General features: G+C 47.5%; 3 protein-coding genes across 3 annotated transcripts in view; 1 reads left to right on the plus strand and 2 right to left on the minus strand.

The window, feature by feature from the left end:
* Positions 1 to 6,979: 6,979 nt before the first annotated feature.
* Positions 6,980 to 14,323, plus strand: LOC116238249 (solute carrier family 22 member 13-like). Its single transcript, XM_031607823.2, has 10 exons — positions 6,980 to 7,387; positions 8,273 to 8,376; positions 9,103 to 9,257; positions 9,694 to 9,862; positions 10,006 to 10,126; positions 10,793 to 10,887; positions 11,601 to 11,815; positions 12,804 to 12,912; positions 13,114 to 13,323; positions 13,453 to 14,323. The coding sequence occupies exons 1-10, from the start codon at positions 6,980 to 6,982 to the stop codon at positions 13,520 to 13,522; spliced, it is 1,656 nt and encodes a 551-aa protein (XP_031463683.2). The 3' UTR covers positions 13,523 to 14,323.
* A 2,010-nt stretch (positions 14,324 to 16,333) lies between these two features.
* Positions 16,334 to 23,637, minus strand: LOC116238252 (solute carrier family 22 member 13-like). Its single transcript, XM_090143206.1, has 10 exons — positions 22,724 to 23,637; positions 21,987 to 22,090; positions 21,162 to 21,316; positions 20,635 to 20,803; positions 20,230 to 20,350; positions 19,466 to 19,560; positions 18,949 to 19,163; positions 18,247 to 18,355; positions 17,734 to 17,944; positions 16,334 to 17,175 (listed from the first exon to the last, which is right to left on the minus strand). Exons 1-10 carry the CDS (start codon positions 23,093 to 23,095, stop codon positions 17,080 to 17,082), a joined length of 1,647 nt encoding a protein of 548 aa, XP_089999332.1. The 5' UTR covers positions 23,096 to 23,637; the 3' UTR covers positions 16,334 to 17,079.
* A 438-nt stretch (positions 23,638 to 24,075) lies between these two features.
* Positions 24,076 to 27,751, minus strand: part of OXSR1 (oxidative stress responsive kinase 1) — a 90,146-nt gene continuing 86,470 nt past the window's right edge. The window contains exons 17-18 of the mRNA XM_031607883.2: positions 27,591 to 27,655; positions 24,076 to 26,751 (exon numbers count right to left, since the gene is read on the minus strand). Coding sequence (XP_031463743.2) covers positions 26,677 to 26,751; positions 27,591 to 27,655 — 140 coding nt within the window. The 3' untranslated portion in view covers positions 24,076 to 26,676. The remainder of the gene's footprint in view (positions 26,752 to 27,590; positions 27,656 to 27,751) is intronic.

Genomic DNA, 27,751 nt, shown 5'->3' on the forward strand with positions numbered 1-27,751 from the left:
GATTCCATAGCCTTCCAGTCGGGGCCTCTCTTTCAAGATCTGATCAGCAGCAGAAATGTTCTTTTCCTATATCTAATCATGATATCCCATGTTTACAACTGGTTCTTATTGCCTCTTGTTCTCCACACCTCCAAGAACAATCCAAGTCTGTATTCTTCTCTATAACCTCCCACAAGACAAACACACACAGCAATGAGATCCTGCCCTTAACCTTCTTGTTATAAGGCTTTTCTAAGCCAGTTCTCAGCCTCTGACTCTTCTGGGCCATGCTGTCCATACCAAGGGAAAGATGAAGTCCTGTTTTGAAGCCTGGCACATAAAGGGATCTCACATAACCTGGCCTACAGCTCCCTGAGGTATTGCAAGGAAATGTATCATTTTTCATGTGTTTTAGATTTTGAAAGAAAAATCAAACATATCCTCAGCAAACAGACAGTGCTTTTGAAAGGTTCCTTTCTTCAGACCCTCTTTTCCCCAGCAGTTTCCACTGAAAGCCAACTCTGCTGAAAACCTATCCATCATTGCTGTTAATCCTTCCCTCCTGCACAACCTCTAACAGCTATGGCCAATGTGTGTTTTCCAGCTTGCACAATTATGCTGCCCTCCAGGGGGTGTTCTACTGCCAAATCCACTACAAGCAGATGGCTGGAGCCAAAAGCAGAAGGGAGAGAGAAAGGCTGGAGCAACAACCAGAGGATGATCAGATGCAGCAAGCAGCAATGGTAGGCAGAGGAACATGGCCTCTGGACTGGTATAGCAGAGCTGAAAATAAGACCAAAGCAAGAAGGAAACCCACATCCTTCAATGTGCCATGCAGCTTGCAGCTGGCTGAGCAAAGGCAAGAGCTGAACAGCAGGCCTGTGTTCTTAGGGAACAAGCTCAGAAACTGCTGGCCACCTTCAGAAACAGATGGAAAAGCTGGAAAGGAAACGTGTTCCTGGAAAAAGCCCGTGTTGAGCTGGCAAAGCCACCAGGCTGTGGGCAACGAGGTGGACGGGATGGTGTTCATGGGTCAGGAGAGAAAAACAGCCACAGAGGCAGCCGTGAAGGAGGGAAGCTTCCTACCTGGTGTCACCTATCCTGAGAAAAGAGAGCAAGTGGGCTCCTGGCCAAAGCCTCGAGAGCAGAGAGATGGTAAGAAGGCACTGGCACCTGGGGATGGGGACGTAGGCAATGGTAAGAGAGGGGGCCAGGTGTCCCAGCGAGTCGCTGCGTTCCAGCAGAGCAAGCTCCAGCTGAAGAGAGGGTCAGGCTCAGCCTCCTCCCCTGTGCTCCTGGAACCTGTTAAACCTCTGTCTCGTGGCTTGCTCAGTTTCCACCAGGCTGCATCTCAATGCACTAAACCCACCAACTGGATGTTCCTAGGGGACAAAAGGGGCTGCGTCCTGCCCACAGCAGAGCTCCCAGTGAGAGAAAATGAAGTCTACGGGTCCTTCTCACCCAGCACACCCAGTGAAGGAGACACAAGGCCTGCAATGACAGATGACAAACCTGAATGGACCACTGCCATTGCAGGAGACAAACATCATCTTGGAGAGGGAGTGAACAATCCACAGCCTGCACGTGTGCCAGAAAGTCTTGAAACCAGAAACAACACAAATATGAAGCAAAAATACAGAGATGGGGGAGTTGATCCTCCTGAACCCAAAGCTAAACACCAAGCCCCCCACATCCCTGATGTGCCAGGGACCCCCAGTACAGCACCCAGCTCCCCAGAGCCAGGAGGGCTGAGTGCATCAGCTGAGATAGCTGAGCTGGTGAATGAGACATCAAAGATAAATGCTGATCAGCTCCCAAGGAAGCAGACAACAGTCATTGTGGAGGAGAACGTGCAGCCATCCAGCATAAGTCATTTGCCTGGGGAAGAGAGCACAGGGGCAGAATTTGAGAAGACAAACAAAATGAAAGAAGTAAATCCATTAGGATTTCTGGAAGAACCCAGTCCTGATCACACAGCTCAGGAAAACAAACCAGAAAACAACAGAATCTTTACACTTGGTTTGCCGGAGGTGACAAACGACCACGATATGTCCTGTCTACAAGAAACAGAACCTCAGGCCATATATGGCCAACTGGTAACTAAATCACATAGCAATATTTTGGTACATGATGTAAAATCATCCAGCAATGATTCTCCAGTATCAGCAGACATGTCTTTGAAAAGAACCAGTTCCACTCGGCCCTCACACGATGAAGTCAACAATCCCAAACCAAAGGATCTTAGTGAAGATCTTCAAGGAAACATCTTTCCCATTTCTGAGCAACCAATCGAGAAATTAGAGTCTTCCAAATCAAGTGTATCCACAGACAAACATAGAGGCCATCCAGTGGGCAGATTAAAAATGGATGTGAAACACTTAGAGGGAAGTGTTGTGGATAAATTGAGACCCACTGACAAAGATAAAGAGACCAGAAGCAGTCAAGCCAGGACAGATGTGCTGGGTAAAGGTTTCACATTTGGGAAAAAACCCTTCACTGCACTTTCTGGTGCTGAAGACAAAGGCAGCACTCACAAGAAGGAAACAACCCAAAGGAAACCCACCAAGCCCCAGTCAGCCCTTGTCACTTTGTTTGGACACTCCTCAGAGAAGAAGCAGAGTCAACAAAAAAACCCTGCAGGATCCTCAGAACAAACTAATAATGAAGATAAGCAGGAAAAGCTCCAGGGTCCCCTCAGCTCCTCCAGCCAAGCAAAACAAAAAGCATCCAAGAACAACCAGCCACCACAGCCAGAGAAGACAGTGGTCATCCTTGAAGATACACAGGAGAGTGCTGGAGGCTGCTCAGATACCACTGAGAGCAAGGAGACCGATGTCCTGGTGTTGGCTCCTGGTACAAGCTTTTCAAGTGATGATAAACATCAGAGAACTGAACTCAATGTCCATGACCAACCAGCTGTTGGCAGGCAGGTTCAGCAGCCACAGGACAGATGTCCATTTCTCTTGTCAGCACAGGAAAATCAGACAGAAGATGCAATTAGCTTTGAAGGTGGAATAAACCCTTTTTATCCTCCTCCAGAGCTTATGTCTGCAGTTGATTACAGCAAAAAAAATCTCACTGGGGATGGAAATCCACATGTTGGTCATCCACCTGAAAGTCAGAACTTACTGAGTTTGGATGTCCAGAACACAATGGTAGAGGATGGGATTTTTTCTTCATCGAGTAATTTAGGAAAGTTACCCAAGAAAGCTGAGATTCAACTAGACAACATGGATTTTCAGGATGATGATAATGTTTTCATATCCGTAGAAAACAAAAGACAAGATTTTCCCAAAACAGTCACCCCAAATTTAGATTTGCAACATCCGCAGACAGAAACTGCACCTTGCTTTGATCCAAATCTCTCCAAGCTGGATCAGGAAATCCTAGCAGAAACAAATGCCCCACTGGTAGCATGGGACACTACCAGCCTCCTGTTCCTTTCTGGACAGGATGAGATTGTTACTGGAGACCCAGAAGGGAGCCAGAGCTGTGCACCACTGCAGCACTTTGATCCACAGAACCAGGCTCCCAGGGATGCTGAGGGTGCATTTGGAGAGGATCCTAGTCCTGGAGAACCAACAAACAAATATCTCCCCATGCAGGAAGGCAGCATTCCCCCATGGTACCTGTTCACCAGCCATGCTTCTGACAATCAGAATCTCTTTGATCCATTGAATGATGTTTCAGACCAAACTGGCCAAGATGCTCCTGCACAAATGGAAAGGAGCAGAAAAATATCAGAAGCTGAAGAAGCTCATGAAAATCTCTCCTCTGCAGACCCAAATGTGTTCAATGATGGCCTTTTAAAACAGGAGTTCTTTATATAGTTGGGGGTGAAAAAAGAAGGGCTTAGAAATCTGCCATCCCTCTGGCACTAGGTGAATTCAGTTGTGCATTGGCTGATTTATTAGCAGCTTAAGGAGCTAAATTTAAGATCTCTATCCTGATCGTAGCGGATCAGTGCTCGTTTTCCAAAAAAAGAACATCATAAAGTCTGGCTTCACTGTGAGAAACCTGCAAGGAGAGGGTCATTTCTGCAGTGGGACCAGCACTTCCATCTACTGCAAGGTTTCCTCTGAGGATGATTGCATGGCCACTGTCTACAGCAGTGAGCAACGAGCTCATCAAGACCTGAAACTCCCAAGAAAAGAAAGCTGTTATCAGCAAGGAACTGAATGCTTGGCCACAAGTGCAAAAAGAAAACACAATGGACAAAGGAGAGCTGAGGAGGGCAGGGTGGATATTTGCCTTTAAATCAGGTGTTTGCAGTAGTAGTGCTTCCACATAAATCAGATGTCTAAGCCCTCCTGGAGTTAAAGGAGGGTTAGTAAGTACTGTCAGTGTGGTTTGGAGAAAGATTCTGTTCACAATGAACCACTGTGTTCAAAAAGCTTACAGCCCTCAGAACTCCACCGAGTTTATTGATTGATCTCCTCTGATTACAGTGCAACTTTACATATCCATTTCACATAGAGACAACTATATTTAGACATTTAGAGCCGAATAGATGCCTTATCTACACTCTTTGATAACAATGTCTCACTCCCTCGTGATATTTTCCCTTTTTTAGACTGCAAAATTACTCCACGTGGGAGGCTACCATTGTTATACTCATTTTATGATGATAAGTAAAGATAAGCAAAATGACCTTGCCAAGGTCACTCAGTCTGAAGGCAGAGGAGAGGGAACCCAGGTTTCTTGTGGCATTGTGGCATCGCTACCTCTGCCATCCCTATGTGGTTTCATCTCAACCCCCCTAGGTGTCCTTTACTGCCATAGCATGAATACTACAGGAATTAGCAATTACAATAATAATAAGCAAGTTCATCAGAAACCTTAGAAAGCAAAAGTAAGAATACATAGATTATGAAAAAGTTTGTGTACATGGTCTATTGTGGTAAGAGGCATGGGTTGATGGCTGGACCAGATGATCTTAGTGGTTTTTCCAACCTTAATGATTCAATGATTCTATGATTCTGTGTAGCGCATCACTTCATGTTACGTGATGTGTTAATCTTGTCTGTTTAAAAAAAAAAAGGATAATGATGTTAAAACATTTATATATATACATATATATATATCACGCCATGACAGTAATGAAATATACACTGGCTCTGTCAGATCTGTTGGTGGAATAAAATTGCTTAATGACCGCATCTGCTGCAAAACAGAATGTCATTGCTTTTCAGAGAGACATGAGTATGAATCCAAGGAAAAGGGAGATGTCCCTGAGAGCTGCATGATTCATTAGATGCTGAAATTGGGATGGGCAAAGGCTTTGGGACAAAGTTTGAGGGAGCTGGGAGAAGGATCTAGGAGACTTCATTGCGACCTTCCAGTTCTTAAAAGGAGCTTATAACCAGGAGGGAGACTGACTCTTTCCATGGTCTGATAGTGATAGGACAAGGGAAAATGGTTTTAAACAAAAAAGGGAAGATTTAGATGAGATTTAGGAGGAAATTTTTCACTCAGGGAGTGACACAGACTGTCCAGAGATCTGCAGGTGCCTCATCCATGGAGGTGCCCAAGGCCAGGTTGAACAGGGCCCAGGGCAGCCTGACCTGGTGGGGGTTACCAGCCCATAGCAGGGGATTGGAAATAGATTATCTTTAAGGCCCATCCCAAAACAAGCCTTTCTGTGGTATGATTCTATGACCCATTCAGCCCCACAGCTCCTTGTGAGATGAAGATGGTCATAAGAACAATCTCTTTCTATGAAAAGTGTCACCTTAGGGTGACAGAGTTTATAAGAGGGCACTGAAGCTTACCCAGGTCATTAGCCAGGCCTATCTGGTGACATTATGAAGAACAGCCTCAAGAAGTCATGTCTGCATTATCACATGAGACAGCAGCCATGTCAGAGTCACTCCCAGAGAGATTTTATAGCCGAAATCTGACCTCTTGGGGATGGGGGATGCTGATGGATGAGGAATGGAAAGGAAGAACATGAGCCACATACAGCAGAGTAAGCTCAGAGATTTCAGCTGCCCATGCAGGATGGGTCCGAAATGCCTCTGCAATGGAAGATCTCCTTGGCCAAGTCATCCCAGAGCATAGCAGTCACAGATTTTGGCTACAAGGAACCTCTGGAGCATCCAAGAGACCTTTGCCAAATTACACACCACATTTCATACTCTGAGGGCAATCCAGGTTTCCAGTTCCCAGGAATAAAGATACAAACCACTCAGAGAGACTGCCCAGGAAATAGTTGAGACACACAGCAGAAATCAGGTCAATTTGCTTTTCAAGTGACATCAGAACCTCCTGCACAGCCAGGCTGCTGTCACCCCTTATCCCCAAATTCTGTGTGCTATGAATGACTATGTAATGAGTCCACTGTTAAGAAAAACAGAAAAAAGATACTCTCTCAGTCAAATCTGTTTTCAGATTATCTCCAAAATGCTGTAGTTTAGATTTAGTGTTACGACTGACCAGGGTTTCTACTTGGGACCAATGAAAACTGACAGCTTAGGACACAGCTGTCAACATCAAGCCAACACGTTGACCAGCCATATATCATCGTCCAAAGTAAAAGCACAAAGAAAGCTTTTCTGCTTCTCTTTCCTGGCAGCAGGGTGGGCTATCTAACCACGAAGCCATAAATGAGACCAGCCAAATTTGGTAAACGGCACCAGGTTTGAGATGGGACGGGGAGATCACTCACCAATCACCACCACGGGCAAAATAGACTCTGTCTATTTTGGGAGAATAATACGAATTATAGCTTGTTGTAACTAGAGCAGTGTGAATTAAAAGCAAACTAAAACCACTTTCCCCTGTGGCTCTGCTTGCAGAGGGCACCCTGCAGCCCCACCTGCTACCAAAACCTTGACACGTAAACCCAACCCAAATGGCTGGTGACAAAGTGCATCCCAGAGGACTCCGGTATATCATTTTAGTGGGGGAACATGCTGGTTGAAGTGCTCGTTTTATCACATCTGATTAGGTGTTTAGTGCTCATACAGTTTAAACATTAATATTGCACTATTTAAGTGACATGCTTCACAGTAGCCTGGCCACAGAAGTAGTCACCATGGTCGAGTTTGGGGATTTGATAAGTGCTGTGGGGGAATTTGGCCTCTATCAGAAACTGGTGGTGCTGTTGCTCTCCCTCCCGCTGCTTCTTAATCCTTTCCAAATGGTTGGCCAAGTGTTCATGGTTGTGGACGTGCCTCATTACTGCAACACGGACTGGATCCGTGCTGTCGGCCCCAACCTGACTGAGGAAGAGCAGCTGAACCTCACCCTGCCCCGGGATGCAGATGGGGAGTACGAGCAGTGCTCCATGTACTCACCCGTGGACTGGGACCTCGACTCCATCATGGCATATGGCCTGAATGCCACGGAGAAGTGCAGCAATGGCTGGGTGTACCCCACAGCACAGCAGCCATCCCTGCTCACCGAGGTCTGTATGTCCTTGTGATGCTTTGGGGATGTGGGATGATGGGATGGGATGGGATGGGATGGGATGGGATGGGATGGGATGGGATGGGATGGGATGGGATGGGATGGGAGCATCCTGTGCAGTTGGTTGGTTCAAGGAAAAGCCACAGTGCTCACCACGCATCTTCTTTTCAGCATCCAGGTAATTTGCAATGTATGTTGTATGGAGGGGCCTTTTCAATCTCCCTGCCAGTTTTTGCTTTCCTTTTGCCTGATTCTCCTTACATCCCCAACCCCGTGAAAAATATTTGCCTTCCCAGAGTTTTACTTGTAGTTGAGTTTTCTGGAACCTCCAGAGACTTCAGGGCTTGGACAAGATGTCCTATGGGCCATGAAGATGAGCAATGGCTCTGCCTACTGATACCCCCAACTTCTCCCTCTCTGAACCTCTGTTCACTCTTCCTCATTTCTCTCTTCCTTTTTCCTCACTCCCAGCTCCAGCATCTTCTCACAAGTACCTTCCACTGAGCTCTCTGCTGCTCTCCTGTCTTCCTCCCTTCCTCCTGCCCTTGCAGCCAGGGAAGCAAGGTGCTGAGACTCCGGTCGCAAGGTCCTACTTCAAATACAACATCCCAGCCAGGAGGCTCCTTTGGGGTGTCTATGCTGGAGAGAGTCCTGCAGGTCCCAGTGCTATGGGCATCATTGAGTTCCCAATGGATCTGTCCCATATTCAACCTGTGCAGTTCACATAAAGGTTCATACCTTTAGGAGTGGGATCTCTGCTCCCAGGGGCTACAGCGAGAGCCTGAGCGCACAGTTCCCATGTCTGCCTGGGACCAGAAGCACTGCCCAGCCTTAGAAACTTGGACCACTCAAAAGCAAAAGCATCTGTGTTTCCTTCCTCCAGTTTGACCTTGTGTGTGACAGGAAGGACCTGAGTGACATCTCCCAGTCTGTGTACATGGTGGGGCTTCTCCTAGGAGCTATGATCTTTGGACCACTCAGTGACAGGTGAGGAGAGACAAATACCTACTCAGAGTTACTGTCTGGCACCCAAAAACATGCCTCACTGAGATTCATGATGCTCGTGCATTCATTAATGAATGATGAATGAAGAAATACCCCCTCCACAGAACTCAATCCCTTACCTGAGCAAGAGTATCTCAGTTGTCCGTAGATACCTGAGAGGTAATGGAAGATACAGCCTTACGAAGGTGGGGGGGTCAATCAGCAATCATGATTCCAGTCCCAGTTGATGTCTCAGCCACACAGGGATTCCACAGACCTACATTTGGGCACCTTCAGCTGCTAACCAGAGCACATGTGCTTCTTTTTCGTGGCTCTGTTCTGCTTATGGTGACCCTGGCCAAAGACCTCAGGTTGTGAGAGCTCACAGCCACGCAGGGATTGTGAAAGGGGGAAAGGCACCTTATGTGTACAGAGTATTTCAGAGTTGAACCAATAGTACAGCCTGTTTCAGTTTCAGTCTGATCCTCTTTGTGCTCAGCAGAGGTGTTATGGAGGCCTTCCAAGGGCTTGGTACTTTGGAAGTGACTTTGACCTTTGCTGGCAACACATCTGGTCAGAAGTGGCAAGGCTCCTTTTCCTGTCTGCTCCTTCCTGGGTCAAGGAGCTTTGTTCACATGGATCCCAAATCAGTGTGTATCCCTCTGGATTCTTCCCCATACCCATGGAGTCTCTCCAGATACCAATTGTGCCTTCCCTCTTCTTCCACAGGATCGGCCGCCGGCCAGTCCTTCTGATCTCCATCCTCGGCCAGAGTTTGTTCAGTTTAGCAATTGCCTTTTTGCCCAATTTCATTGTATACATGGTCTTCAGATGTATCATGGCAACTGCTGTGTCAGGAATTCTGATTACTACCTTGCCCTTAGGTGAGTAGGCTGCCCTTGATGTGAGGCAGATTGATGAGGCCTCTCAAAGATGCAATGCAAAAAGGGACATAAATGATAGTCCTGGACATTTTAAAGGCAACCCTCTTAAAGAAAGTCTCTGTGATAGACGTGGTCCTCCTCCCCCAGAAACATGAGCTATATGAGCCATTCTCCAGGACAAAGTCTAAAGAAAGAGGCATGGGGGGGTTCATTATAGGGACTGTGCTAACAACCCAGAAGATGCTGTGAGCCCTTGACAGGGACGTGCAGTGTCTTCATTGTGTGAGGCCATTTCTAACATGACACTGTCAACATCCTGGAGGTCTGACTGCCAGCCTCCAGACTTCCGTAGAGCTCTTCCCTGGGAGAGAAACACTGCTTGAATGAGGGGAAATCATTCACAATGATGACACTGAATCTTCATTATTCTTTTCAGCTACAGAATGGGTTGGTGTCTCCTATCGACCAACAGCAGTGCTTATAACTCACTGCTTTTTAGCTACTGGACAACTGGTCTTGGCTGGCTTGAGTTATGGTATTCGTAACTGGAGGTTGCTGCAAATAGCAGGGTCTGCTCCTACGTTTGCCCTTTTCTTCTACTTCTGGTAAGTGACAGGTGGCAGTGAGTTGCCTGCAAACATGACAGATGCTGGAGGGGCTTCACACATTATGCCCACTGCTGGCCAACCAACCTATGAGGAAGCTCAGCAGGTCACAGTGCTGTTTTCTGCTCTCACCTCCTTGGCAGGGTGCTACCAGAGTCAGCTCGCTGGCTGGTGACAAAAGGCAAAATAGAAGAAGCTAAGAAGTACCTTAAGAAGGCAGCATCCATCAACAAACGCACCATTCCTCCAGAACTGCTCAACCAGGTACAGCAGTGGCATGCCTTGTAGACCCCAGAGACCTGCCTCTGTGCTTGCAGCCCTGGGGCAGCATGATTAAGCCAGTCAATAAAGACCTGGGAAGATGCTGTTTCCAAGTCAGAAAAGATTTGTAGAAGATTTTGGGTCACTGGGCAAAGAGCTTTCCATGCATGTGGGGGAACACGTAATGATGGGTGATGGATCACTCCAGCTTACATTGACGTGAGACATGGTCAGGGAGGAGGGGCATCTTCTGCTGAGGCTCAGCCTGCAGCATTTCCAGAGTTCACCATGGGGGAAAGAAAGGAGGAACCAAAATGCTCCCCTTACTTTTCTGCAGTAAAAACTGCACAAGTGTTGAGGTTGAGCATGAATCCTTGCTCTGTGCTTTTCCATGCCTAAATATCTGAAGGGGGGGTTACCCAGCTTCCCGATCCGTGCACCGTACACTGGCAAAATGTTCATCCCAAGGAACCCCTCAGATTCCAAACTCTTGCTCAGGACACCCAGTCCCCAGGCACAAGAGCCCAGCCCCACTGGGCTGCCGTCCTTCCCAGTACAGCTTTGGTCACCTCCATGTCCTGCTGGGGTTGTCCTTTGCCTCCTGCTGGAAAAAGCGCTAGCCGTGGGTTTCCTTTGTCTGCTCTGACTCTGGCTTTCTGATTGTTGAAGCTGAAGTGTGAGACCCAGACCAAGTCTGGAAGTATTCTGGATCTCCTTCGGAAGAAGCACCTCCTGAAGGTGACTTTAATCATGTCGTGTGCCTGGTAAGTCACCTCCTGGTTCCTTCTTTCCTGACTTCCATGTGAAGAGGAGAAGGCCTTCATGATTATTCACAAGTGTAAATTCACTTCACGATTTTGGGGGTCATGGGATCATAGAATCAGTGACATAGGAAAGATCATCAATCCAACCACGAACCCATGCTTGTGACCACCTGTGAATCATTGTGGAACTGCAGAATCATAGAGTGGCTTGATTTGGAGGAGGCCTCAAGGATCATCAGGTTCTAATCACCCTGCCACAGGCAGGGCTGCCAGATGCTAGATTCAGTACTAGATCAGATATCCCAGAACCCCATAACATCTACATATTTGCTATCCTTTCTCTGCAGGCTGGATGAGATACACCTTTTCTGGGCATGGGGAGAAGATGATTATTCTAGATACCGTGGGGGTTGTGGGAAGAGCTGGAGTAATTCCAATTTTCTGGGAATCTCTGGACTTTATTAGGGCAGTTTTGGGTCTCTACAGAAATTCTGGTTACAACCTATATATTGCTGAGCATATTGATGCCCATAGTGCATTATCTGATTTAACTGTATCCTACAAAATTGTCACAAGTGTTGACCAGAATTAAAATAGAGATTCCTGGTAATTTAAACAAATAACTGGCATGTCTTCTAACTGGCTACATTTTTAAAGGAAAATAAATCCATGAAAACTCAACTGAATACCTACTCTATTCCATTGAATTTCAGGTTTATGGATAGTCTGGTCTACTATGGTTTGAGCCTTAACGTGACAGGCTTTGGTCTCGACATCTATCTGACACAACTTGCTTTTGGAGTAGTGGAGTTACCAGGTCGTATTTGCTGCATTTACCTGCTACAGTGGTTTGGGAGGAAAAAAGTCCAAGCTGTTCTCCTGCTGTTGGCTGGCTTGATGTGTCTCATCATTGTTGGCATCCCTGAAGGTGAACAACCTCTTTCCAACTCAAGGGAGAGCCCCAGCTCTTTTTAATTTCTTTCAGAACTGTCCCCTCTTATCTGTTTCTAACTACAGTTTCCCCACAGTATGTACCCTGTTATTCTGGTGATGCAAGTAAGGCAGGTTTGTTACATGCTTTCAAGCTATTGAATTGTAGATTCATAGAATCATACAAGTTGGAAAGATGACTAAGATCATCTGGTCCATCCATCAACCCACACCTGTGACTGCTCTACACCTCAGTACACCTCTACACTGCTCTACCCTCAGTGCCACATCTCCACGTTTCCTCAACACCTCCCTGGACACCTGTTCCACTCTTTCCAAGAAGAAATTTTTCCTAATATCCATCCTGAACCTCCCCTGGTGCAACTTGAGGCCATTTCCTCTTGTCTTACTGCTAGTTATCATATCTATTATATGTGATATTTTCAAATTAGCATTTCCCAGTGACCTTCAGTGGCTTATTTAGGAAATGTTCAAGGCCTGAGAAGAAATATGGGTTTCCTTTGCTAGTTGTCCAGAGGGTATTTTGCTGAAAAGGATATGCTAGGAGTGGTATCCAATACCTTAGGTGGCAGATCTGTTTGGAAAGCCCATTAGAATCATACAACCATAGAATTGTTTGAGCTGGAAGGACCTTTAAAAACCATCTAGTCCAACTCCTCTGTAGTGAACAGGGACAACTACTACTTGATCAGAGCCCCATCCAGCCTGTCCTTGAATGACTCCAAGGACAGGGCATCCACTGCCTCTATGGGCAACCTGTGCCAGTGCCTCACTGCCGTTATTGTAAACGACTTCTTCCTTATCACCATCTATATAATCTGTATCTCCCCTCTTTTAGTTTGAAAATATTCACAACAGACCCCGCTAAAGAGGGCTGTGTCCAAAAATCCAACTGCAGAGACCCAAGGTCTTGCTTGAACCTTCTCCATGGGCATCACAGCAGCCATCTCTTCTCTTCCCCTCAGACCAGGCAGTGGCAATCACCGTCCTGGCAGTCATTGGCAAGTTTGCTGCATGTGCCTCCTTCTCCACCTCCTACGTCTACTCTGCAGAGCTCTTCCCCACCATCATCAGGTGAGATTCCCCCATACCCTATGGCTTCCCGTGATGGTGGGACGACACAGGGATGCACACTCCAACCCGGGTGCTTGTGGTGAAGGGGCAGGAAGGAGGCATCACGACATAGCTGCCCCTTGTACCTCCTCATGGTGTAGTGCTGGTCTTCTGTAGGGCTGAGCCCAGCCTACATCTTTCACTTTCCCCTTCATCCCACAGGCAGAGCGGCGTGGGGCTGTGCTCGATGGCAGCACGGGTGGCGGGGATCATCGCCCCGCTGATCCGCCTCCTGGAGCAGTACCATAAGGCCATCCCCATGGCTGTCTACGGCAGTGCCACTGTGCTGGGGGGGCTGCTCTGCTTCCTGCTGCCCGAGACCCGCGGGGTTGATCTGCCAGATGACACGGTGACAGATAACCCCCAAAAGAAGTGAGTGCTTGAAGGTTTTTAAAGCAAAAAAAAAAAAAAAAAAAATCCACATGTGAAAATTTTAGGACAAACAGTTGGAAGCTAGAATGGTTACGGTATGATTTCTTCCTCTCTCCTTCATGTCTCTAGAAGCAAATTGCAGACCCTGTCCAAGACAAACAGTGAAGAGAAAGAAATAAACTCAGAGAAAGATATCTAAAGATGCTCGGAAAGCAAGCAGATACCAAAGGTCTACTCTAACAGAATCTGATCTTAAAGCAGAGCAACGAGGCACTGCTGTCTGAAAACTGGTCTTGCAGATGATCAACAAACTCACCACTCACACGCAGAGGGAGAGGAGATCTGTGTCACTGCGTTTGGAAAAGACGCGCGTGGGACTGTTGTTGAGACCCAGTCTGTTTGTGCCTGGCTGTGCGAGTCCTCCCTGACGTGTTTCCCAGTCCCTTGCAAACTGGTACCCGTGGAACCATCCCTGTCGTGATTTACAGCAATAAAGAATTGCCAGCAGAGCGGCATTACTGGGCAAGCGAGCGCCGGGCTGCGTCCCTCCTGCACTGAGCGCTGGGGTCGTCAGCCTTGGCGGCGGTCCGAGCCTCCGTGTCTGATCAGGATGGCACCAAAACCCTGTCACACTATTGAGGTTTTCTTCCTATGTGGTGTTGAATTTGAATTGCTACAGGAATAACATATATTAGACTTGAAGTTTGAGAAGAGATGCTTGTAATGCAATACGTGAAGAATAAATGGTGTTGATTTCTTTTTGTTTTTTTCCCCTACAGTTTCACAGTTGGCCTTTGTAACTGCTGTTGGCTCTGGAGTGTTTTTTACACAGCAATTGTAAGCCTGTAATGTAACACACAGATGGAAATGTGTTTGGTTTCCCTCAGCCACCAACAATGCAGAAACAGAGTGTTGAAGCAGAATGAGTGGGTTCAATTAGGACATTTTTATTTCTGAGTCTTCTGATGAACAATCTATATTTATATTTTTTTCTTGATGAGCAGCTTTGGAACCTCCCTGAGCTGTGCTTATACAGTGTGACTGAATGTGAGTTAAACTGAGTGGACAGATGGATGCTTTACCCCAGTCATGGTCAGCTGCTAATGAAGACCCCATTTGGCTACTGCCAGGTTGACCACAACATTCAGTGGCATCTGGTGTCCCACAAAGGAAGCAGAAGGGTGGCTTTTTGTCTTACTCTGCCTAGTTGCAGTCAGAGATGATCTTTAAGGTCCCTTCCAAACCACGCCATTCTGTGAGTTCATGCCCTTTCATTAAGCTGTCTCTCCCAGCACAACACTAGCCTTGTTCCCAGGATCTTGTTGGCCACTGAGCAAAAAGCATTCTAGCATTTTTTTTCTGAAGAATGAGGTATTCCAAGTCCAGGCCAAGCATGTTTGGAGGCTCACAAGATCTCCTGAAATTGCACATTCATTGATCTTAGTTAGCACACCCTTCAGCCACTCACAGTGTCCCTGACATTTGTTCATCGTTACCTTTGGCACCTTCCCACGGTTGGCCCTCCCATCATGGTTTCATAAACTCTTCCACCAAGGCCTGGCATCTGCTGCTCCTATTTCAAAGAATCATAGAATCATAGAATCATAGAATCTAGAATGGCCTGGGTTGAAAAGGACCACAATGCTCATCCAGTTCCAACCTCCTGCTATGTGCAGGGTCACCAACCAGCAGACCAGGCTGCCCAGAGCCACATCCAGCCTGGCCTTGAATGCCTGCAGGGATGGGGCATCCACAGCCTCCTTGGGCAACCTGTTCCAGTGTGATTTTTGTCCCCACCTCTCCTAGAGCCTTCCCACTCCCTCCACTTGGATATAGGCTCATCCTGTTTCCCTTACTTATCCCTTCAGATCACCTCAGGCACTTTTTACCTTTTGCCCATGACCTCACTATGATGGGAAGCCATAACAATGCATTATATGGATGCAAAAGCGTGTTGCTTTTACAGAAGCTATTCTAACTTGAGTTTGCTCTATCAGCTCTATTTGTTCCTGTGCAGGACAACATGTAGAGCTAACAATGACATTAAACACAGCAATACCACTGGACAACTTCCAAATCCTGATGAGCTGTGCAAAACATCATCAGTCAAACTGTCGAGGTGCTCCTCAGCCAAAAATGAAACATCCACTGGTCTTCACACTAACCAGGTGCAGTTGTCTGGGGAAAAGGAGACAAAATTGATCTGCAACTTATGGGAAGGACAAATGAGATGGACACAGAAGTACATCAAGTGTGCCTGGACAGCTTTATTTATGAAGTGAACTGAAACAGGCTGTCTCATAGAAGACTTCATAAAAGGTGAAGCCACGATTCACTCCATAACTGTGCGCTTTACTCCAAGCTCTTCTCTCAACTTTCACGTTCATCCCCTTATTTTCCATAACAAACAGCCTGACGGAGGCAGCTGCCAGCCTTTGCAAAGGAAAGAGTGTTCTCAATCAAAGGACAGATCACCTCCATATTCAGATCCACTGAACAGGAGCATCTCAGCCACAACTTGTCAAATCCCCTGACCAGCAGTGCTGCAGAGAGGTAACACCAGAGTCAGTCTCTCCTGCTGGGACACTGTTGCAAGTCACTGATTTTATCTAGAATGTTGTCTTCAGTAAACCACACACCTGTGGGACACTTTGCTCCAAGGAAAACATGTAGGTATAATGAGGAAGAAATAATGTATCATCTGAGAATTTCTCAGCATTACCAGAAACAAATAAACCTTTCAGCTGTATGCAGTCAAAGCTGTAGCACTACCACTGTGTAACTTTCTGGGCTTCATCATTTAAATATACATGGATACACCAAGAGGGAAGGGAAGGGAAGGGAAGGGAAGGGAAGGGAAGGGAAGGGAAGGGAAGGGAAGGGAAGGGAAGGGAAGGGAAGGGAAGGGAAGGGAAGGGAAGGGAAGGGAAGGGAAGGGAAGGGAAGGGAAGGGAAGGGAAGGGAAGGGAAGGGAAGGGAAGGGAAGGGAAGGGAAGGGAAGGGAAGGGAAGGGAAGGGAAGGGAAGGGAAGGGAAGGGAAGGGAAGGGCTATGACAGTTCTAAGAGACCAAGTGCCACAACACCTCTCAGTTTCTCAGAACATATAAATTAATGTGGTTCCTCTACCACAGCCCAATCCAACACATTACTACACTTCTATTCAAAGCCACCAGCTGCCTTACAGGCGTCCTTGCTCAATGCTTGCTGTTTCTTCTATCGTACCCTCTTGTTTTCCTCAGCTGATTATCTCAAATCTTAAAAAAGAATAAAACATAAGGGAGCTTTTTTAAAAGAGGGTGAGAAAACCACGCTAGACAGTCAAGAGAAATCCCTCTAGCAAGTGTGAGATGGTTTTCAGTGCTGCATCTGTGCTGCCTTTCCCCTCACTGAATACAGTGCTTCTTTGCTGGTCTATTCAATGCTCTGGCAGGTGTCTCACTTTACAGTCTCATGTTCTTGGAGATGGGACAGGAAAGAGATAGGGAAAATATCACATCTATTCTGTTTTCCAATTTCTTTCTTTTTTCCTTAAACTAAAAGCATTTTCTCCAGCGAGAGCACTGTTGAACATGAGACAGCATGCAGTGCCCAAAGAGAAGCTATAGAGGGAGATACAGGAAGGCAAAAAAGACAAAGAGTGACAAGAACTGGCAGTCACTGTTGAGTGGGAGAGGTCCCATAAAATGGAGACCCTGCCTGCACTCAGCAGTGTCACAGCACCAGGTGGCCTTTAATTACAGCTGCTTGTAGGCCCAGCTAGAAGTAAGTGTTCTTTGTATTCTCATTGACTTGGCCACCATCTTTTACTTTCACATGTCCTTTTTCAGAGCTGCTGCTGGCATTTTCATGGACCTAATGGAACAGAAAAAACTTAACAGCATGGCACAGTATGATTCGATGACAGTCTTCTCCAATTAGGCAAATTACACGCAGCCTTCAGCAACCTGGCTTCCCATACATCATCCATTTATGACCACTGGTGGAACCTCTTCCCCTAACAAAAGTACTGGGCTGCAATTCCACACTGCCCAGTGGGGAATGAAGATCTGGGATCTAAACCATGATGAAAGCTGGAGAGCAAGGTGACAAGGCATTGGCTTTTCCTTGGGGAGGGCAGGGGGAGCCAAGGGAAACACCCACCACTCCTGGAGCCCTTTCACTTCATGGACAGGAACGAAGCAATGACCACAGTGGGTCTGAAATACCCTTCTGGGTTAGGTGATGGGCAGATCACCACCAGCATCCTACTCATCCATTGTAATGGGGAACCCCAATTCCCTGTCTTCCAATCACTGTAAGCCCTCAAAGAAGCAATGACCCCCTGCCCACACAATGCCATAGGGCCATTCTGTGGTCCCACTTTCACCTTCTGACTAAGAGGAGGCAGCATGAGGTCTGCCAATCACTCACCACTGCTGTGGGCTGGTCTCCCTCTGTGCCATCCGCCAGTTCGACGCCACGGGTCTCAGGCAGCAGGAAGCAGAGCAGCCCCCCCAGCACGGTGGTACCACCATAGATGGCCATGGGGATGGCCTGGTGGTACTGCTCCAGGAGGAGGATCAGCGGGGCGATGATCCCTGCCACCCGTGCCACCATGGAGCACAGACTCACGCCGCTCTGCCTGTGGGAGTGAGGGACAGTGAGAGATAGAGGCTGGACTTGGCTCTCTCTGTACACACTCCTGTGTGTACAGCTTTCTTCCTCAGCCATGTCTGCAATGCCTCAGTGAGGGTACAGAACATGGGGACGTCCATGGCACCTCCTTCCTGCCCCAGCACAGAGACCAACCGTGGCTGTAGGCCCAGCTGGGTTAATGTCCCACCATCACCACCACCACTACCCATGGCAGATTGACACAATTGGTACTCCTGCAATGAGGGCTGCCCTGCTGGAGGGAAGCCATGAAATGTGGTGAAACCTCACCTGATGATGGTGGGGAAGAGCTCTGCAGTATAGACATAGGCTGATGAGAATGAGGCTGAGGCTGTAAACTTGCCAATGGTGGCCAGGACGGTGATCACCACAGGCTGGCCTGAGGAGAGAGAGGAGAAGAAGGGGAGAAGAAGGGGAGAAGAAGGGGAGAAGAAGGGGAGAAGAAGGGGAGAAGAAGGGGAGAAGAAGGGGAGAAGAAGGGGAGAAGAAGGGGAGAAGAAGGGGAGAAGGTGGCAAGATTGCTACTTCAGGATTGGTGGCTAGCATCCCTTAGGGATGGCAGCCAGGGACTCATGGTGACAACCACGTTGCCTAAAGGAAGTCATCACCACTGTGTCTGAATGTGGACTGTGGAGCAGCTCTAGTCTGGGGGCCAACCCCAGCACCCTGAATCCATCTCACCTCCCCACCAACCTGCACAAAGAACTGCACTGCCAGTTGAGCCCATTGGGCTCAGCTCTACTTTCTCCTATCACTGTCAGCAGGCAAAACTTTTCTGATCAGATGGGCCTTGGGTACATGACCAAATCCCTTTGTAGCCATGGTATCAGGTTCAGCTCAACCCTGACAGATATGTGGAACTGCATCCAGCCATGTTGGGACAATGGGACCTGCACTAGAAGGGGAAGGGTCGGGGCTTGGTGGCTTCCTGCATCAGAATCTATGCTCTTGAGACAAGAAAAGCTTGTTCACCTTCAGGGATGACAGTGAGTATCAAACATACAAGGCCACTCAGCAGAAGGAAACCACCCTGGGATTTCTTCCTTCCAAACCACTGTAGCATGAAGATACAACCAACACGGCCTGGGATTTCCACTGCTCCAAATGCAAGCTGTGTCAGGTAGATGTCCAGACCAAAATTAGTCACGTTCAGACTCAAACCGTAGTATACAAGGCTGTTAACAAACCTGAAAACCGAGCAGAGAAGCACTAAGTGTAAAGAACAGCTGTGAGTAAAGACAATATTGACCTCCTCTGACAACATTTTGACCATGTCCCAAGGGACATGAAACCAGACCAGTAACGCAGGACTGCCACAGCAGGGACTGTTAAAACTTTCGCACACACTACATTGCATCTTCGACAGCCTAAAACAGAAATAACCATCAATTTCATCCCAATGCCACACGAGGTGAATTTATGAGTAACCCTCAAGGCCTTCTCCTCTTCACATGGAAGTCAGGAAAGAAGGAACCAGGAGGTGACTTACCAGGCACACGACATGATTAAAGTCACCTTCAGGAGGTGCTTCTTCCGAAAGAGATCCAGAATACTTCCAGACTTGATCTGGGTCTCACACTTCAGCTTCAACAATCAGAAAGCCAGAGTCAGAGCAGACAAAGGAAACCCACGGCTAGCTCTTTTTCCAGCAGGAGGCAAAGGACAACCCCAGCAGGACATGGAGGTGACCAAAGCTGTACTGGGAAGGACGGCAGCCCAGTGGGGCTGGGCTCTTGTGCCTGGGGACTGGGTGTCCTGAGCAAGAGATTGGAATCTGAGGGGTTCCTTGGGATGAACATTTTGCCAGTGTATGGTGCACGGATCGGGAAGCTGGGTAACCCCCCCTTCAGATATTTAGGCATGGAAAAGCACAGAGCAAGGATTCATGCTCAACCTCAACACTTGTGCAGTTTTTACTGCAGAAAAGTAAGGGGAGCATTTTGGTTCCTCCTTTCTTTCCCCCATGGTGAACTCTGGAAATGCTGCAGGCTGAGCCTCAGCAGAAGATGCCCCTCCTCCCTGACCATGTCTCACGTCAATGTAAGCTGGAGTGATCCATCACCCATCATTACGTGTTCCCCCACATGCATGGAAAGCTCTTTGCCCAGTGACCCAAAATCTTCTACAAATCTTTTCTGACTTGGAAACACCAGCATCTTCCCAGGTCTTTATTGACTGGCTTAATCATGCTGCCCCAGGGCTGCAAGCACAGAGGCAGGTCTCTGGGGTCTACAAGGCATGCCACGGCTGTACCTGGTCGAGCAGTTCTGGAGGAATGGTGCGTTTGTTGATGGATGCTGCCTTCTTAAGGTACTTCTTAGCTTCTTCTATTTTGCCTTTTGTCACCAGCCAGCGAGCTGACTCTGGTAGCACCCTGCCAAGGAGGTGAGAGCAGAAAACAGTACTGTGACTTGCTGAGCTTCCTCAGAGTCCATCTCCCTGCCACCAGGCCCAGCAACATGCATGATGTGCGATGGAGGAGTATAAACATGGCTTTAGCTCAGGCTTCCTAGCCCTACATCTAGGGCACTGAGGCTCCGAATGAAAGCAGCTGCTGCTCTCAGTGGTGCATGGCTGAGGGAGATGTGGTGAGCTCTGCAGAAGGCCCTCCAGCATCTGTCATGTTTGCACGGACCTCACTGCCCACCCACCACTTACCAGATGAAGAGGAAAAGGATAAATATAGGAGCAGATCCTACAATTTGCAGCAACCTCCAGTTCGGGATACCATAACTCAAGCCAGCCAAAATCATTTGTCCAGCAGCAAAACAGCAGTGAGAAAGAAGAACTGCCTGTGGTCGATAGGAGACACCAACCCATTCTGTAGCTGTAAAGAACAAAGATTCAAAGCCATCAATGTGACTGATTTCCCTTATCTAAGCAATGTGTTTCCCCTGAAGAAGATCCCTCCAGAAGCTGAGAATAGACTGGCAGTCAGAGTGCTGACATCAGACATATACTAGTCAGCAGTTTCATGAGCTGCATCACCTCCCCTTATCCCCATGCTACCCTGTCAGCCTTGCAATAGCCCAGCTATTGCAAGGGGACATGTTAAAACGTAAGTCACATGTTTGGGAGGGAGTTTTTCAAGATGTGCAAGGTGAGATTTGTTTTCCTTGCAGACCTTTTCCACTGCATCGTGGGAGGCCACATCTATCTACTCCAGGGAAGGGCATCCTACTCACCTAGGGCCAGCAAGGTCATCATGATCCCTGATACTGAAGCCCCCACGACACATCTGAAGGCCAAGTATACGTAGAAATGAGGCACAAGGGCAATTGCTACACCAAACAAACCCTCGAGGAGGATGGAGATCAAGAGGACTGGCCGACGGCCAAACCTGTGGAGGAAGAAGATGACAGCTGATATCTTCTCCTGGAAAAGAGAAGGCTCTGGGGAGACCTGACAGCAGCCCTTCGATATCTAAAGGAGGGCTGTAAGGAAGAAGGGGACAGACTCTTTAGCAGGGTGTGTTGTGATAGGATAAGGGGAAACAGTAATAACAAAAAAATGTTTTACAATGAGGGCAGGGAAGCACTGGCACAGGTTGCCCAGAGAGGTCGTGGATGCCCCGTCCCTGCAGACATTCGGGGTCAGGCTGGATGTGGCTCTGAGCACCTCTTCTAGTTGTATGTCCCTGTTCATTGCAGGGAAGTTGAACTAGATGGCTTTTAAAGGTCCCTCCAGCTAGGATAGCTCTATGAATCCAGAGAGACACCATAGGGAAGAGCCCAAAGGGATACACAGCAATCTGGGAACCATTCACACATGTCCTCTCTTGAGGGCAGTGAAGTTCAGTGTTGTCCCAGTTCTCACACATCGTGCCCTTCTTTGGATCATCCTGTTGGCCATGACTTTGCAAGATCTGAGGACTTTGGTCAGGGTCACTATAATTTTGTGACAGCTGGTGACAAAATGGGGTATAGTGGCCAGCCAGAACTAGAGCATCATGCTGCCTTACACATTGCTGTTTTGGCACAGAGATTGGGCAGTTGCTTGCATCTCCTCACCTGTCACTGAGGAGTCCAAAGATCATGGCTCCCAGGAACATTCCCAGCATATAGACGGACTGTGAGATGTCATTCAGGTTCTTCCTGTCACACACGAGATCAAACTGCAGGAAGGAAACACAGCTGCTTTTGCAACTGGGCAGCACTTCTGGTCCCAGAGGGCATGGGCTGAGTGCACAGGCTCTCACTGTAGCCCTTGGGAGCAGAGATCCCAATCCTAAGGATATGAGTCTCTATTATCTCTATCTATCTCACTGCTGCCCTGAGAGCTGTGAGTGCCCCATCCCTGGAGGTGCTCAAGGCCAGACTGGATAGGGCCCTGCGCAGCCCGACCTGGTGGGAGGGGGGGGGGGAGAGGGGAGACCAACACACAGCAGGGGTTAGAAGTGGATGGGCTTTATGGTCCCTTCCAATCCAAGCATCCTATAAGCCCATGATTCTGTGATTCTCTGCCAGTGGCCGTTAAGATCACACGACCTCACGAGGACCACAGCTGCAATCCGAGTGATGGAGCCAGGGTTCCCCAGGAAATGCCTGGTGCAAATCTCAGCCCAGCTGCACCTCAGCTGGCTTCACCTCCAACCAACCTACAGCACAGGATGCTCCCATCCCACCCCCCACATCCCCAAAGCATCACAAGGACATACAGACCTCGGTGAGCAGGGATGACTGCTGTGCTACCATCCCATCCCATTCCATCATCCCACATCCCCAAAGCATCACAAGGACATACAGACCTCGGTGAGCAGGGATGGCTGCTGTGCTGTGGGGTACACCCAGCCATTGCTGCACTTCTCCGTGGCATTCAGGCCATATGCCATGATGGAATCGAGGTCCCAGTCCACGGGTGAGTACATGGAGCACTGCTCGTACTCCCCATCTGCATCCCGGGGCAGGGTGAGGTTCAGCTGCTCTTCCTCAGTCAGGTTGGGGCCGACAGCACGGATCCAGTCTGTGTTGCAGTAATGAGGCACGTCCACAACCATAAAAAGCTGGCAGAACTGGTGGAAGGCCAGGCTGAGGCACGGAGGCAAGGAGAACAGTACTAGCCGTCTCTGAAACGGCCCAAATTCACCAGCTGCTTTCAAATTTTCCCCAATGCCCGACATTGTGAGCTGAGTCTGGAAGAGGACAGTGCTGGGACAGACTTTCCCGAGGACTGGAATTAATGTTTAATCTCAAGATAAACTCTGCAGACGTAGGCAGGCACTACAAATATGTAACGTCTCTTCCAGATAGACTTGACACCCAATGTTTTACCTGTCCTAAGTACACCATGTAATACATTAATCGTCTCTGTGCCACCCACAAACACGGGGTGTCTGTTACCAGGGAAAACACGGAGAATCCTTGTTTTGGGAGAGCTGGATCACATCTCTGCCACAACCAGGATACTGGGATTCTTGTCCACATCAATTGTAGGTGCTGCATCTGCTGACGTGCTGAGCAGTTCGCACCAGTTCCATTCAGGCAAAGTTCAGAGGCTGAAACACTGTCCTGCAGGGCTGGCAGAAGTCTAAGGGAGAAAACAGAGTACTGCTAATGGATGGCAGAGCTGGAGATGAGAAAAGGTGTCTGGTTGGATGCACTCCTAGCTGCTGGAGCCCCATTTCCTTCTACAACTTCCTTCCCAGTGCTGCCAAGAGTAAGACATATGTGGGACTCTGCCTTCTGGTGTGGGCTGCATGCAGAGCTATGGAGAAGTCACACACGACTGGTAGAAATCTGACACACAGAAGTGTTGCTTTAGGCAAGTTTGTCAAACCTCAGCTCAAAATGCATTAAATTGATCACTCTATGAAAGCAGCTCTGTTCAGCCTATCCCCTGAAGCAGGAGCAGCATTTGTCCTCAGGTGAGGCTCTGTGAGAGTGTCCATAGGTGCCCAAAAACATCCAGAAGCCCAACTCAATATTCTAATATTTCTTTATATTTATGATGGATAAAATAATGGGAGAGCCTGGGCTGGGCACTGCATTTACAGGAGGCTGGAGGAGAACCAGACCCTTGCCCCAGAGTAATGCCCAAAGTTGTGCAATGCCACCCAAACCCCTTCCCCAACGACACATAAACCACACAGCCCACACGTGACAATGGACAATTTGTTCTTTATTGATTAAAAATTAGAGACATGCAGTAAAATACAAAGTCCAAAAAAAGGGGAAAAAAAAAGCCTGAATATTTTACATCTTTCATTATAATCTACAATACACCAAAGTCGTGAAGAGGATCCGTTTTCATTAACAGAGCATTGTCCTTAAAAGTAGGAACTAACTTAAAATTACCACCTGCTTCCAGGTTCGGATCAGAAATTTCCACAAAAATAACAAATTCATGACACTGAAAAACAATTATGAACAGCGTTGGCACTTACTGGAACAACATCAGAAAAGACAGTTGTCTAGCACTGTAAGAGCCCAAGTGAAAATTTTGGATTGCTACCCAAAATGTCTGGAGAACTACAGAGCAAGTGACATCAGTTGCTTCCTTACCTATAAAGAACTAAGGAGCCTCAGTGTGAGCTCACACTCTACATCCTGACTTTGGGAAGGTGAGGAATAACTTAATAAATAGAGTCTGCATTGTTCCATTTGGGCAGTTCAAGTCCTACCTTTCTCAGCACCAGGATGCAAACCAACAAGCAGTCCCCCACAGCATGCAGGCAGAAGGGAAAAGCAATGCTGCACCAAGACTGCCTCATCTCCACATCCTAGTGGTTTGCAGTACATTCCCATTTCCCATGGGGTGACAGAAACAATTAGAATGCCAGCCTGCTCTTCCCAAGCCAGGAAGCTCACTGCGGGAAGCCTTTGGGAGTGCTCCATGTCAAGTAACACAAAGAAGTGTAAGAGCTGGTACATGCATGTGCATGCAGACTTGGCCAAGCCCAGCCATCACCAGCTCCCCAACATCAGACATCCAATTCCTCAGCTGTTGAGAGTCTCTGCTCAGCACCCCAGGGCACTCTCAACTCTCAGACCCTCCTCCTCCTCTGCATCTCCTCCTCTTCACCAGCAACAGGGCTGCAGACACTTGGCAGCACCTATGGGAACATATCCACTACCCACCTACAGACTAAAAGGGACACAGGCAGTATCAAAAGAACATGCACAACTTAGGAAGCTTCCGCAGCTGCTCATCAAGAAAAAAATATAAATATAGATTGTTCATCAGAAGACTCAGAAATAAAAATGTCCTAATTGAACCCACTCATTCTGCTTCAACACTCTGTTTCTGCATTGTTGGTGGCTGAGGGAAACCAAACACGTTTCCATCTGTGTGTTACATTACAGGCTTACAATTGCTGTGTAAAAAACACTCCAGAGCCAACAGCAGTTAGAAAGGCCAACTGTGAAACTGTAGGAAAAAAAAACAAAAAGAAATCAACACCATTTATTCTTCACGTATTGCATTACAAGCATCTCTTCTCAAACTCCAAGTCTAATTTATGTTATTCCTGTAGCAATTCAAATTCAACACCACATAGGAAGAAAACCTCAATAGTGTGACAGGGTTTTGGTGCCATTCTGATCAGACACGGAGGCTCGGACCGCCGCCAAGGCTGACGACCCCAGCGCTCAGTGCAGGAGGGACGCAGCCCGGCGCTCGCTTGCCCAGTAATGCCGCTCTGCTGGCAATTCTTTATTGCTGTAAATCACGACAGGGATGGTTCCACGGGTACCAGTTTGCAAGGGACTGGGAAACACGTCAGGGAGGACTCGCACAGCCAGGCACAAACAGACTGGGTCTCAACAACAGTCCCACGCGCGTCTTTTCCAAACGCAGTGACACAGATCTCCTCTCCCTCTGCGTGTGAGTGGTGAGTTTGTTGATCATCTGCAAGACCAGTTTTCAGACAGCAGTGCCTCGTTGCTCTGCTTTAAGAACAAACTACATCTAAGGATGTAGACTGAAAGACATCTTTTGAGGAAGGACTGCTTAACGTAAATTAAGAGGTTCAGCCGTCATGCCATGCCTGGCACTCATGTGGAGAGAACCCAAATGATAAAAAATAAAAAAAAAAAATTAAGGCAGTTTACAAAGGGAAGCTGACTTCTAACACTCTGAAGTCAAGGAACTTCTCCAAAACACAAACACAAGGGAAGAAGGCTCTCCCTCCTGTGGGTTAAGACTTGGCTTGCCTTCTCAGGTGCAAGCATTCAAACCAGCAGTTTAAAAAGACAGCTGAAGAGAAGCAGATTTCTCAGCACTCCAGGTGACACAAGCAACATGTACACTGGTGTTTCGGATGGAAGGAGAAGCAGGTAAAGAACAACAAAAAAAGATCTGTTCGGTATTAAAACTTGTGCAAAAATAGCAAGTGAAAAAAAATGAAACCACATGTAAGCAAACATTTAGGCGAGATCATCAGAGCAGTGGAACCCCCGCTTCGTACTCAGTAGTATTTTTCTTTAAAGTAAGGCAATAATAATATGAACATGCAGGCAATGACATGTTGGATCTGCATGTTTGAGATGACATACAAAAACATGAGACTTGTTTACAAAAGGTGTAAACGCCATCGGTAATCTCAGGAAGGTTTGTGATCCTATTAAGGAGAATGTTAAAGCTTCTAGGAAGGGGGCTGTAGTTCAATTCTTTGGCAGTAGTGGTTCTTTTTTAGGCTAACAGAAGCATTACAAATATGCACATGTGGGTTCTCTGTTGGGAATCATCTCCTGGGGCCATTGTTTAGCTGATGCTGAGCTGTGCAAATCCTATAAGTTTGCCATCATCGGGGATATCTGAGCCTTCAACACCAGATGCCTGGAACACAAGGAACAGAGATCCAAATAGCAACACACATGCTCTGCCTTATGACTCACACCATGCTTAGTATCACTATGAGGTACAACAGACATAGTTTAGGGAGGCAGCAGTTACAAGACAGTTTTGCATTGCAACCAGCATCTCCCAAAGTTAAAACTGAGTTTCGTTTGGTTTTTTTGTTTGTTTGTTTGGGGTTTTTTTTGAGCTAGAAGAGCTGGGACTAAAGTTCTGCCAGTATCTGCTCTGGCTACGGATACATGCACTAAACAAGGAGAAAAGAACAGCTTATTCAAGGAAAGGGTCAAAAGTAACATAATTGATAGCTTCACTGCCAATAAAATGGTTACACCCTTGCTTTATCACTATAGTTATCTATGCATTTCACTATCTGCTGTTATCTCTCCTCCTCTAGCCTATCTTCTCTGCTTTTGGCTTAACCCCATCCCCCTTCACTTCCTTCTCTGACCCCCTCCTCCTTCAAGGAGTCACTGACATTTTAGCCCACTTACCTGCCCTGACTTATTTTTGTCATTTCCAGGCCTGTGTAACTTCTAGATCCAGAAAACACCCTTCTGTAACATTTTTGTATGCTTACAGGTCAGGGCAAGGGAAGCTCTGTGTCAGCACATAATCTGACAGTTATTTAACCCAGGTCCTGCTCAGAGGACAAGATGGGAGCCTGCATTGCCTACCATTAGACAACCAGTAGGAAGCTTTGGAAAGGAGGATTTAGAGTGCATACATTAGATGTCCCCAGTAGACACCACAGGCATCTATATGCAATGCTTTGTCTTTGCATGTGACAGCTTGTTCAGTTAGGGAACAGGAATAAATACCAGTTTGAAAGTGACGGATCTGTTTGTTTGAGGCTCTTCCACAATTTTCTGTAAATTAGCTGCAACTGAAATCACACACACAACAAGAAAAATGGGCAAATATTAGTTCAGGCCAGAGAAAAACCATCCCAAACTCATAAGATCTCTTTATATTACTCAAA

This window comes from Phasianus colchicus, chromosome 6 (assembly GCF_987193195.1).
Source record: "Phasianus colchicus chromosome 6, bPhaCol1.hap1.1, whole genome shotgun sequence".
Lineage (NCBI taxonomy): Eukaryota > Metazoa > Chordata > Aves > Galliformes > Phasianidae > Phasianus > Phasianus colchicus.